The 13,525-nt window shown below is 48.2% G+C and overlaps 1 protein-coding gene across 2 annotated transcripts in view; it reads left to right on the top strand.

The window, feature by feature from the left end:
- Positions 1 to 11,398, top strand: part of LOC144110456 (vitellogenin-6-like) — a 52,381-nt gene extending 40,983 nt beyond the window's left edge. For both annotated transcript variants that reach the window (XM_077643359.1, XM_077643358.1), the window contains 8 exons: positions 1,505 to 1,714; positions 3,541 to 3,804; positions 5,774 to 5,908; positions 7,078 to 7,320; positions 7,768 to 8,068; positions 9,928 to 10,085; positions 10,275 to 10,514; positions 11,062 to 11,398. In XM_077643359.1, the coding sequence (XP_077499485.1) occupies positions 1,505 to 1,714; positions 3,541 to 3,804; positions 5,774 to 5,908; positions 7,078 to 7,320; positions 7,768 to 8,068; positions 9,928 to 10,085; positions 10,275 to 10,514; positions 11,062 to 11,226 (1,716 nt within the window). In that variant the 3' untranslated portion in view covers positions 11,227 to 11,398. The remainder of the gene's footprint in view (positions 1 to 1,504; positions 1,715 to 3,540; positions 3,805 to 5,773; positions 5,909 to 7,077; positions 7,321 to 7,767; positions 8,069 to 9,927; positions 10,086 to 10,274; positions 10,515 to 11,061) is intronic.
- The last annotated feature ends 2,127 nt before the right edge of the window (positions 11,399 to 13,525 follow it).

Here is a 13,525-nt window from a genome sequence, read left to right as displayed (position 1 = left end):
TGTAGAGCGAGAGTCACTCGTGCCTCTGTGAACCGCTTGCTGACAACCAGGAAAGAAATTTACTTTCGCTTCAGCAATGAGCCCAATGTCTGAAAGAAACCTCGAGTGTAAATTAAAGATCCAAACTTCGCGAGTAAATGCTGTGTGCTGACAAAGCTTTTCCTTTATTATTGCCGGTTCCTAGAAGTTATCAAGGGAATTAAATGAGGAGCACTTCGGGAAATGAAATAATACTGCCTGTGTTATGCTTACCATCGCGTCTAAGCCATAGTGAACAACAACGAAGGACAATAGAACGACAGTGAAAAGTTTTTCTTCCTTTATTTCTTTCCTTCATTCTTTGTTTCATTATTTCTTTATTTTCTTTTTCTGCCTTTTCTTTCTTCCTTCCTTTCGTTCTTTCTTTCTTCCTTTCGTTCTTTCTTTCTTTACTTAGTCTGTTTTGACAGCACACAGACTGAAAATCGATTTCAAATAGCCTAAGGCAGTATGATCGTAGCTCTGTCTAATGACTGCACCATTTGATTGGTGACTATCACTTCCACTCTGAACAGAAAGCGGTAAAAAAGGGTAAGCTGTCCTCTAGCTCACTCCTAACAGACTCAAAAACAACGTACAGAAACTACATGAATGACAAAATAGGAGGGGGGGGCAGCACTACACATTCTAAAGACAGCCAAATTACCCCCAAAGGAAAAACAATTCCAACACATAATAATGTGGGTATCGGGACACACAGGCATCGCGGGGAATGCCGAGGCGGATAGGAGAGCTCGAGAGCTTACAAACCGAGTCTCCAACCAAACCAGCCTCGAGCAGCCTGACGCGGAACCAGTGCACTTAGGATGCTCGGAATTTCTGAATTACTATAAGGGGGTCAGGATTAGATATCCCCCACCTCACAAAAATCTCCACCAACAGGAAGCAGTCTATTGGAGACAGCTACAAACGGGAACTTTCCCGAATCTAAACGTGCTAAGCAAGATCCACCCAGGGCTATATAGCAGCAAATGCCCGTGGTGCGAGGACAAAGCCGCGTTAATTCGTACAATGTGGTGTGAAAAGAGAACAAATGCGGCTGCAATAAACAAAATCCCGAGTACGGAGCAGTGGGAGAGAATGCTTTCCAGCGAGGATCCGGCGTTCCAGGCAGGACTGGTCCGGAAAGCCTACCTGGCGGCAAGACTCAGTGGGGCCCTGGACTAAGGGCTCCAACCCTGCCACAAGGGCCACAGACCGCGTCAAAAGATGTGGAGAGTGGCTCGACACCGAGACCCATCCATATATTTCTATGAATAAAGTTACTGCCACCATCCTTTTGTAAAAAGCAGTGCGCTAGAGGGCAGTTTACCCTCTTTTTATTGCCATATAGGCGTATTTGTGTTTATAGTGATAAATACAACTCCTCCATGTGCAATGTAGTTTAATGCGCGAATCAGGAAATGTCGGCTGTTTATACAGTATATATTACAATGTTTTTTTCGTCGTTCCCGCCCATACGCAGGTGGACAGGCACTACTTCGATGACGTCCTCGGCATCAGCCTGCGTGCCAAGGGCCACTTGATCAGCAGAGGTCTGCACCGAGCCGTACGCGAGGTTTACTACAAGATGACGCCCCGGGATCGCCTCCAATACCTGGTCATCAACCCCACCTGGAACTACCGCGACTTGAAGTTGTCCCTGGTGCCGGCGGCGGAAGATCCCACCAAAGAGGTGAGGTTTGACCGAAGTCGGGCTTAGAAGGACACCTGACCAGACACTCGGTTCATGCAACAGAAACGCCACCGCTTATAGAATCGTAGTTGGGAGTATTTTGAGACCCTTGCGGAGCCATAAAAAGGCACAGCACACTCGTCTTTAGAAGTCTTCTACAACGTCGTTCATTGTTTGAGGAAACAGAAAAACGGCTCATGAGCACACACTGCAGGAAGCGGTAAAGCTACTCTCGGCTTGTGACTGTTGCGTCAATCATCGCCCCTATTCAGAGCTACGCAGGGTACAGGTTTAACTACGGCCGTGTTCAATCTTACATGTATGTTCCTGCACGACTACCCCTCTACCAGCGTCGGAGGCAACTGCAGATAGGCTATGAGGGTGACCGTATGTATCCAGGCAAACAAAAACAACAGAATTTTGTCAAAAATATGACAAAATATTCTGTAGGTTCGTCCTTACGACAGATTTTTCTGGAGTACTATAGTTTTCTTCTGCAGCACTTTTCTGCAGTCGCCATAGTCGGGCCCACTTCCAGCCAATTGCGTCGGCCGATTCTCATAAACCTGTTAGCGTGAGTAGCATGAAAATGCAAGGAGTGGCGTGTCAATGAAGAGATGGGACTATGCCCGACAGTGCACGTAGGGGAATATCCCGTTTCATCTGCCAATATCTACATTGTCAGGCCAGCAGGCTCATGAGAATCGGCCAACGCCATTGGCTGGAAGGGAGTCCTTTGATGAAGAAAAGCCGCTTTTTCCTTGATTTGAATCCTAATCTGTAGTACTTTTCTTTACTAACTACACAAAATATTGATGCTAATTCAAAAATTTTTGTTAGTAGAAATTTGTGGTCAGAAACGTTAGAAAATTTCTTGACAGAAAATTTTCTGTTGTGTTCTTTGACCGGGAGATTAATTTCAGCCCATGCCGCTAGCAGGTTCATGAGAATGTTAATTCTCATGAACCTGCTTGCGTGAGTAGCATGAAAATGCAAGGAGTTGTGTGTCAATGAAGGGACGGGACTATGCCCGACAGTGCACGCAGGGGAATATCCCGTTTCATCTGCCAATCTCTACATTGTCAGGCTAGCAGGCTCATGAGAATCGGCCAACGCCATTGGCTGGAAGGGAGTCCTTTGATGGGGAAAAGCCGCTTTTTTCTTGATTTGAATCCTAGTCTATAGTACTTTTCTGTACTAACTGCACAAAATTTTGAGGTTAATTCGAAAATTTTTGTTAGTAGAAATTTTATGTCAGAAACGTTAAAAAAAATCTGTTGACAGAAAAATTTTCTGTTCTGTTTTTCGACTGGGAGATTAATTTCAGCGCATGGGACCTAAGAGTTCCTACCGGAGATTCTGAAGGATTCCGAGCCGCAGTATCGAATTTCGACGGGTATTCTTTATCCCGCTCTGGCGTTACACAGCACATCGATATTATTGAATTTCTCACCTATAGAAATGCGAGACGCGATCGCATTCTCTTGCGCTGAGCAGCCGAACGCTGTAACCAGTGATCCGCCACATCGGGTAGTGAAACATGGTTCAATCACAGCAAGAAATAACGGAGCACCTGACTACGTTGACGATGCAAGGATATTTGGCGGGTTTCCACTGTCTAGCGTTTCGCTTTATATCTTAACATATTTTTGAGGCCTCAAAAATCGGATCGATGGGCGATATAGTCACATACTTCTGTGTGCTCTCTACTCGCTAGAGTTAAACTGCGGACTTGGGGCGTTTAAGATAGCCGATTTATTCAATACACAGCGACTGAATAAACACTGGCTATGATTGCCTGCAAACTACTGCGCTGGATTTCGCAGGTGGACGTCGAAATTTCCTACAAGTTCTTGGAGCCCGACGACTCCCGGGAGAGCCACTTCCAGGTCCACGACCAAATCGGTGAAGATCCCGAGGTTCCCTACACTCACGTGGTCCACTTGGGCGTGAACCTCAAGGGGGACACTAAGGAACGCAAGGTGGCCGCCGAGCTGAGGTACTCCTTCAACCACGACCTCTTCAACCACAAGATGCAGTTCTTCTACGAGCGGACGCCGTTCAGAAAGGACGACCACGAGGGACTCAAGGTGAGACCTTCCGGATCGCTATCCGCATGTAATTAAAGACGCGAATAGCAATGTACAGATGTCCTCACACATTTCCGGAGGGCTTGAATGGCGCAGCGCACCGGGGGAGTACAATGACGTCATTTGAAAGTAAAGAGTGGCTTGGAACAACACCTTTGTCATGTATGCACGTTCGAATGGACCGTGTTTTACTTCTTATGGCTCATAAACCTATACCAATCCCGGCAGGTACCGACAAATGTAAGAAACGCTCAACAGAGCAAGCCGTTCAGGTGCTCGAGTCAAGTCTCTGGATGGCTGTACATTTCGCTCATGAAGCATACTTCATGCACGTAATGGTACTGTTATGATATCGTTATAGTGTCGTTATGGTGGCTCGTTATGATATCCCTGCTATTGTTATGATATCGTTATGGTATCATTATAGCATCTCGTAATGGTATCTCTGCTATGATATCTTTATAGTATCGTTATGGTGGCTCGTTATGATATCCCTGTTAACGTTATGATATCATTATGGCATCATTATGGTATCTCGTTATGGTATCCCTGCAGGAATACCATAACGAGATTAGATTTTGAATGCATTTTCTATAAGGCGCTGATAAGTCACCGTATGTCATTGCTTAAGCACCCCATCCGCCGGCTACAGGCCCCACTGCACTCCTCCTGTGACATCACGTGCGTTGACTGGTTTACCATACGCCGGCATGAATTTAGAACACAAAACTCTAGACGCGGTGGCTACCGAGATTTTGCCGGCCATCGCTTCTTCAGCCATGTGTTCTAAATCCGTGTCGCGATATGGTCCACCAGGCAAGGCGCGTGACGTCAGAGAAGGAATGCTGAGGCTTTTTTTTTTCTCGGTTGCAGGCGCGGCGGCAACCGTTTAAAGCAGGATCCCAGATTGCATCCGAGTGAGGTTTCGCGATTATCACAGCCCACAGCCGCCACATCATTGCCGTGCGATGGGAGAGAACGCGAGGAGACAATCCTCAGCACCGTTCTTGTTCGCGAGACGCAGCATAGTGGGGCTTGTCTTCGGAAAGGAAGCCCGTTCCACCAGCGACCGCCACCGGGCGCGGACGTCAGCGATAAGAAAGAGCGTTTTCACCGCCAGGTTCCGTCTGTATTCAACGGCCCCCAAGCAGCGGCGAGCATGTGCTGTCGCAACGGCCGGCTACCGTCCAACGAGCCTTAAGCATCAAAGGCTTTTTGATTTCATTTTTGGCAATCTCAGACAGATCGCCCCTAAAACAAAGCGAAGTTGACGTCAAAATTGAGGGCAAAACCGCCGCCGTAAGCTACGCCAAAAACGATGAGAATCTCATTCCGAAACTATTTCATATGCAGGAACGATAAAGACTTTTTTTTCAAGCCTGATAGAACCCACGTCGGTACACAGCTAATGGCACGTTTTACTGACGCCACCTCAGCCACCATGCCTTTTTTTACGCATGGCGTTCCTCTAACCTATTTAGGTACAATAGTTTAATCTGTGTACGATGTATATTTGCAAAGTGGTCCATTGATGGCGTCTGCATTCCCTACCTTTACGGCATGTATTCCACATAACGAATATTGCGAACTGAGGATGACACCCACGGACGGCGCACTTAAGCGGGGATTGAAAAGAGCCTCTTCATAATTGCACATCTGAGCATCCAAATGCTCCGCGAAAATATACCTCCGGCCGTAAATGCGGCTGTATGAATCCGAAGCTGGCACGCGTATTGAAAATCAGGAATCCGGCATGACTTCTCTATTTCAAATGCGAACTTCGAATGCCGAACACTGCCTATTCACAATTGCGCACGTCAATCCCAACCTTCAAACTCTGTGTACTACCCTAGCATGGCGGAGCTGGCTGAGGTCAGCTCAACATGTTGACCAACTAACCCTTGATGCGTGGAAGTTACTTTGAAAGACACCACGAAGCCCATTTTTTTATTTAATTCCACTTTTATAGATCTGCCTCGACGCCTCTGCGAAGTTTCCTAAACCAGACTGGACGAGGACCGACTTGGCGACGATCTACACAGGCGAGCACGTCGACGCTAAACTTAACCTTCACTACGGATCCAGCTGCGAAGGCCAGACAAGTGTGAGTAGCTCCCCACAATTTTGCTTCACCAACAACCCCGAGCAGTCCATAATAGAGAGAGGGAAGGGTTTCTTGACAACACAAAGTGAACACGGGACGGGCAAGCCTCAGGATACTAGCCAATGTTTCGACAAGAGGATTTGTCTTGGCGGTACTTGTCACACCAGACATGCGATGGGAAAGTCGCCGATAACAAACCCTGCTGCTGCCGAAGCATGACGCCCTTCAGCTGTCGATAAATATCGCGTTTGATTTCCGGAACCGCGGCGTCAATTTCCAGTGGTAGTGAGTATTACCGAACAATCCTGTGTGGAGACTACACGCGCGATGTAATGGTTGAGGGCGTTATCAGCTGTGGCGCTTAGAAAAGCGAGCAAGAAAAAATAGGAGACAAGGCCACGCATTAGAAAATGGGAAATAGAGTCGTGAGAAATGGCACCATTAAAAGGAACGGCAGTCTCACAATATAATCTGGGTCACCACAAAGAGAACATGGGAGGGCGGAGCCTCAGCGTGCTAGCCAACATTTCGACAAGAGGACTTGTCTTCGCAGACGAAGATAAAAGCTCTTGTCGAAACGTTGGCTAGCACCCTGCGGCTAGGCACCCTTAACTTGCAGGACATTTTAGTCTCTTAGGACGGCATCATCTCAACATTGCTTAATCACTTTTAACTATTCACTCACTCGCCTTCGTACCTTGTTAAGGCGAAAGCCTTTAATGGCTCATACTCGCGATGACCGTCCGTCCGTTACATCCAAAGCCTGGAACAGGGCCAGCTGTGATCCTCCCCCACACCGGCGCACACCCTCCTCGCCCCTCGGCGATCGGTGGCAGCGCCGAAGCGCATGCGCAGCTGTGCATAGCAACAGTGACGTCACCTGCACCGGCAGGCGGAGCGAGTACGTGCTGCGACGGCGCTTCTTCGCCAGACGTGTCGTTGCAGTCGACTGTGGGCGCCATGCACAAATTCATGAAAATGCGCAGTGGAATGGCCACAGGCTTTCGCCGAACACACTTTAGAATTTCTGAAGTGTCCTCCTAATTTTCTATCAAAGACATTCTGACCGCTATAAGGTTAGCTTGGTGAAGGGCTCAGAGCCACGGTTACTTCTTTCTTGCTCCCGTCTGTTGTAATGTAACCCTTTGGCGCTCGCTCCTTGCATGCAGATTACCATTGACGGCAAGTTCACGCACACGGACGAGGACGAGGAACAATTGGCAGCCGCTGCCGCCGGCAAGGAGATCAGCAGGAATCGCCTGAGCAGCATATTCCTGCACATGCTCTCCAACAAATGCAAGGCTGGCCGGGAGAAGGGCATTCAATTCAACATGTACTGCTACAGGCTTATGAAGTACTCGAGCCGCCTCGGCAAGTTCACTGGCGACGTCGAATGGCATAACTTCAAACCTGTAAGTGGTAGTCTCAGCCTTTTAGGCGGTTTGTAATGCTAACTCTGTCTATGAGCACTGGCTTTCTGATGCTCATAGAATTGTATTACCAGCATCAGTATAGTACCGCACCTGCTGTAGCCAAAAAGTCAGTACTACGTCCAATCTAAAATCAAGCAATTTCTGACTTGTCACAACGTGGGTTACTCCTACTGGGCTGCATGAAGACGTCAGCTGAGGGACGAAGAGGGGAAAGTAGGAGGTGTTTACTTAGCTTTTGTATGACACTTTATTTAACTGCGGCATAGCACTTGCAAGAATTTAGGAATTATACAATAGAAGTGCATGCCAGATGAGGTCCAGAATTTAACAATGAAAAAGGGACATGTCTTAAAGCAGGCATATACGAGAAAGTAAGGCAGACACGGGGATCGATTTTCGAAAACTTTTCTTTTTCTCTTCCCTTAGCTGCTGAAAGCGCTGTACCCGTACTACGCCAAGTACTACACGTATAAGGCGTGGAAGGGCGGCTTCCTGGGAATGGTCCGTTCCTACATGGAAGGCGAGAACGGCAAGCTGCACGTTGTCTCGCAAGTGCCCTGGTGGCATCTCGGCGAAAAGCCGCACACCAACATGGTGATCACCACGGCGGACGGCCACAGCCACGAACACTGGGGCGTGCCCACTTACAGCCACCTGCTCGAGCCCAGGGCCCTCACGCTTAACGGCTACTCGAACATTGAGGAGTACTCCGATCTCTACAGGCACAGTGAGTGGTTTGCACCGGCTTTCCCCGTCGCATGAATTTCTCAGTTTTTTTTTTTTAGGGCGAAAGCACTACTTCCCTAGATATCCTTAAAGTGATGTCTCTGAAGCCTCGACCTCTGATCATTGACCTTTGAGATGAAATGACTTGGATACGGTGTGGCTAGGGGAAGGTCACGTGATACGAAAGTTTAAAAGAAATTGTCTTGGGGGACAATGTAAGCAATGTCTAGGCAAGAGTCAAGCGAATTCGAATGACAATTTAAAGGCAGTGTTTAGGTAATAGTTAAGCTAATTCGAAACCAAGTGCTTTCTAACCTCACACTCGGTTTAACGGCGTTAAAACTGTCTTTTTTCGTGGTTCGCATGTGGTTAATAGTCGCAATACAAACTGTTCTATTACAACCGTGGGGAATGGAGTCCATGGCAGAGACAGCGTGGGCAGACGGATCCTGATAATCACAAAGTGAACAAGGGAGGGGAAAACCTCAGAGTGCTTGCCGACGTTTCGACAAAAGGATTTGTCTACGTCTGGGCGCTGTCTTCGCCTAGACGAAGACAACTCATTTTGTCTGAACGTTGGCAAGCACCCTAAGGCTTTAACCTCCCTTTTTCACTTTGTGGTTAACAATGGGGTCTGTGAGGGCTCTATAGATAGTTTTCAACACCTAATTTCTTCAGCGTGTACCCAAATTTCACTACACCAGTGCTCATTGCATCCCGCGCCCTTCTAAATGCTTTAACACCTTTGCATGGCGGCCTCAGACACGGAACAGCGCTACTTATTTATTCAAAATACCTTACAGGGCCCAGAAGGCCATTGAGTAAGGGGGGCAAAATAACGGTTTAGGTATGATAGGAACAATGTGTTAAATACAACGAGCAGTACAAGACAAAAAAGGAAAATAATTATAATTATACAAGGCAAATTGTAACGACAAGACATACATCGCCGCGAGCAACAAAAATTACATAAAAGGTAGCAAGAATGCATCGCGTGTACACACCCATTGAGCCATCAAAATCGTGGTGGGCAGGGCTTCTAATTTCTCATTTTATTGGACTATATGTGAGAATCTGGACGAAACTTCTGTGGAAATAAGTTGCCAGAGTACTCTTATATTATCACATTTGGGTCTTCTTTGTGCCTTTCCTAACAGGTATAGCAGTGACAATGAAAGTGAAGTTTTCACAAAATAATTTGATTTATTATTGTTGTAGGGTCAATAAATGATTACGACGATGAACCTTTAGCTTTGGGGTCTGGCACACTTAAATATAGAGAGATAAAATGCATGCACATGCACCGGATTACAACTGCGCATGCGCCACTAGTAGCACCGAGCCACAGGTGTTCCGCCGCTGCGCAGCGCCGCACTTTTCCTCAAAATGATAATAACAATAATTGGTTTTGGGGGAAAGGAAATGGCACAGTATCTGTCTCATATATCGTTGGACACCTGAACCACGCCGTAAGGAAAAGGATAAAGGAGGGAGTGAAAGAAGAAAGGAAGAAAGAGGTGCCGTAGTGGAGGGCTCCGGAATAATTTCGGCCACCTGGGGATCTTTCACACGCACTGACATCGCACAGCACATGGCGCCTTAGCGTTTTTCCTCCATAAAAATGTAGCCGCCGCGGTCGGGTTCGAGCCCGGGAACTCCCAACCAGTAGTCCCAAGTAGAAGGCCAAAAGCCTATTTATGAAACAAACTTCTCTATTTCTGACATTAGGAATGGTCTGAAGACGTGCGAAGGTGGCGGATATTTTTGAGCCCAAAATGGCACGTACATTAAAATAAATAATGTTACCATTCTATCCGCACCTTTCACTAACCAAATGATCATATCCCTGTCGTCTTGCAGAGTACTGCGACCTGCAGGGGCACGGTGTTCGTACCTTCGACGGCCAGCTGGTGGACCTTCCCGAAACGGACTGCTGGAAAGTTGTCAGCCGCGACTGCTCGACCAACAAACGCTTCCTCATCCTGGCCCGTGCCACCGGCAACCCTACGGTCACCAAGGTAAGGGCGCGTTGTCGGACCCTTTTCCAGCAAACTGGAAGCGGGCCTTACGCTGAAACTTGACGGCTCACAGAATGGTAGCAAGTTTCAGTAAATCTGGAAAACAGCTTTGATGAATTGTAGCACACCTTTACATACCTTTCCGCACCTCAAGCCTCAACGACCTTCATTACTCTGGCCCTGATGCAGGCGGTGAAGGTCTTCATCCACAAGACCAAGATCGAGATGTTGCCACTGAGCGCGGACTCCGGACTGGTCGTGCGTGTCGACGGCACCAAAGTAGACGTTGATCCCGCCGCACCCTACAGCCACACCGAACACGACAACGAGCTTTTCAAGGTCAAGAAGACGCCCGACAAGTGGCTGACGCTTGTGTCCGAATCCTACGGCATTCACGTGACATTCAGCGGAGACGTTCTCTTCGTCCAGGTTAGTATGCCAACACACTCCTCTCTTCGGGCCCAGCTCAGAGATGTCTGCTTTTCGAAGAAATTTCACGCGCTAGAAAATCCACGGCCCTAAAAATATTGCTGCGACAAAGCCAGAGCTCTCTGTTTTTACAGCGACAGCTGTTAGGCGCCCGTCCCTGGCTTCCGCGTCGTATTTGTCCGCCGTCGTTGGCGTCGTCGCCGTCGGCGTAACTGGTGTGTTGCGCCGGTCAACCTGAGTCGCATAAGCCTACGGGTGGCTCTGTTTGGAACAGCCACCCTCCAGTGCAGAGGTGCATCACTTGACCACTACAGCAGTGTGTCAGGAATGTATCCCCAAAACTAAACGGCTAAACAGCTATCGCTGAACATCGTGTTGCACAGTTCTAACAGTCCTGCCAGTTTTTTTTTTGTTTTTGTTTACAACCTGAAGTACGACTCTATAAACTCTAAGAGAACGAAATGGACTAGCCACTGATGTTACGCAAGTGCTACTCCAAGTGAGACAATACGCACGAACCAACCACCCTCGATTGCCTATTCTGCAGGCCGCCCCGTTCTACCGCGGTAAGCTGTGCGGCCTGTGCGGCGACTACAACCTCGACAGAAACCATGAGCTGACCGGCCCCGACGGACACCTCTACAATAACACGCTCGAGTTCTCCACGAGCTACGTGGTGCCTAGTCCCGACTGCCACGTACCGGCACACTGAGCCACCTGCATTTCACCATGTCATCTAGCCGAGCACGTCCTCCCCAGGCGACGCCATGAAGGACGACAGCTCGTAAACTATCACTTCCTCCAGACACAGCATTGTCATGAATCAGCCATCTGTGGAAAGTGCAGAAAGCTGAGAAATAAATGACAAGCGTGGAATATGAGAACTTCAGTTTGTTCTGCTTCGTTCCTTAGAATACAACACCGCTCTTACAGCGATATGCTCGTGACGGCGAAGGAACGGCTTCTGCGCACAACGCATGCGCAGAAGTATCGTGGCGATAAGCCGAAAGCCAGCAAAAAGACTGCCTCGGCCCCTGAACATTTCGAGTTAGTGATGCTCGGCTCGACAGCAAAATACGTTAAAGGGACTATCAAATGATGGTTGGTAGCAAAATCCGATAGTTCGCCATTTCATGAATTTGTTGTCGCGTGTCCGGCAGCAAAGACGTATTTATTGCTGAGCGATTAGGAAGCAAAGTTCAAAACTGTTTTCTCGAGGCTCTGATTCAAACTAGGGACTGTGGTTACGATAGCACCGATAAAAATTGGGTAAACGCCGACTCCGTGATTGCTATCCGCGAGCGGTGGGGTCTAGCAGCAGCCGAAATTAAAGCTGCTGCAGGCCAGGCATCACAGGCATCTTTTGTCAGCTTCAATTGCATCGGCCTTCCTATCGATCCCGTTCCCGATTCCAACAACAAAGTTCTCACGAAGAACTCCGGCCTGCACTTGAGAGGTCTTAGCCCCACAGGGCGTGCGATGCTTTTCAAGGCTGAGACGGCTGAGATACCAAGAACATTCGAGTGCCGACGAGTCGGCAGCAAGGGACGCTGCTACGGCATCAGCTGCCATCGCCATAGCCATCATCCCGACTAATGAGTATATACTGCTATGTAAGGGTACTTGAAAACTGAAAATTGGTTTTTCGAGAAAGGAAATGGCGCAGTATCTGTCTCACATACCACCGGACACCTGAACCGCGCCGTAACGGAAGGGATAAAGGACTGAGAGAAGAAAGGAAGAAACAGGTGCCGTGGTGAAGGGTTCCGGAATAATGTCGACCACCTAGGGATCTTTGACGTGCACTGGCCGTAAGGATAATTTAATTCGAAATCATTACTAATCCCATTATAAGAAAAGCAAGCGGCGTGTATTAGTGTGTTAGTCTACTCGCTGATGGTACAGAAAATGCTAGCGATGGCAAGAAAAATAGGGTGATGTCATTAAGTGGCGCAGGACGCACACAGCAAGCCGAGCACCGCCCCTTGTGACAATCATATGCATGTAGTTCTACATATACCCGCCACTGGCCGACCTCCATATGGCACCATTCATGTGGTGACAGGGTACTAAAATTGTGACACAACCTTTGTCGTACCGCATTCTGGGTGGTGTCATACGATTTCCCGTTGCATATAGCTTGCATGTGCTAGTCAAGTTGGAGGCTAGCTTGCGACAGGGATTCGAACCGGGGACATAGGCACCTTCAATTGTATACCTTCCCAGACCATTTACTTCTTCCCTTAAGGCGCGGTATAGGTGTCCACCGAGATGAGAGGTAGTTGCAGCGTCATTTCCTTTCCTGAGAACCAATTTTCATTTTCAGTACCAAAATTATGACGCAACCGTACTACGTACAGCTCTCCGGGTGGCGTGATGCGCGCATCTGTGTGTGTGGGTGGTGAGTGCTTGGGTGGGTGTCAATGCACCCCCGGACAGTAATGCTTTCGGGTTCCCACGCGTGAGCAGTCTTAAATATCCCTGCCGAATTTCTTTTAAGACTCCGGGGGATACAACCAAGGACAGAACATATCTGAAGATGCCCCAAAAACCGCAGAAAGAAGCACTAGAGTACAAAAAAGATTTTTTCCTCCTCCTCCTCCACCATCAAAAGGACAACGGACGTATTCGTACTTTGGCTGTGAGCGGCACACACGGAGGCACGAAGTTGCGAGCAGTAATTTAGCGTAGGGTAAACTGCGGCCAAAACAAAATAAAGTTACAAGGCCCCTATTACATTACGTGTTGGCAGTGCGAAAGCAATTAGAGGCTGATGATGCTTTACACCGAGTTTTGTGTCATTCTTGCGTGGTGCTGTTTTCGGATCCCTACACGTCTGTCTGCACAACACCAGACAGGCTTTCGTGTGATCTAGTGATCTAGCACGTGGATATAGGTTCCCCCACAGTGTCTCGAGGTGGCGACACGGACGTACCTCACCTCCATACTGTTGCCGTCACTTCTATCTAGCCAATAGGAATTTGCAGGTGTGGCGATGTCACTTGCCTTCA

This window comes from Amblyomma americanum, chromosome 11 (genome assembly GCF_052857255.1).
Source record: "Amblyomma americanum isolate KBUSLIRL-KWMA chromosome 11, ASM5285725v1, whole genome shotgun sequence".
Classification (NCBI taxonomy): domain Eukaryota; kingdom Metazoa; phylum Arthropoda; class Arachnida; order Ixodida; family Ixodidae; genus Amblyomma; species Amblyomma americanum.
Note: the sequence above shows the minus strand (reverse complement) of the source record. Positions and strands in the feature narration are given on the sequence as shown.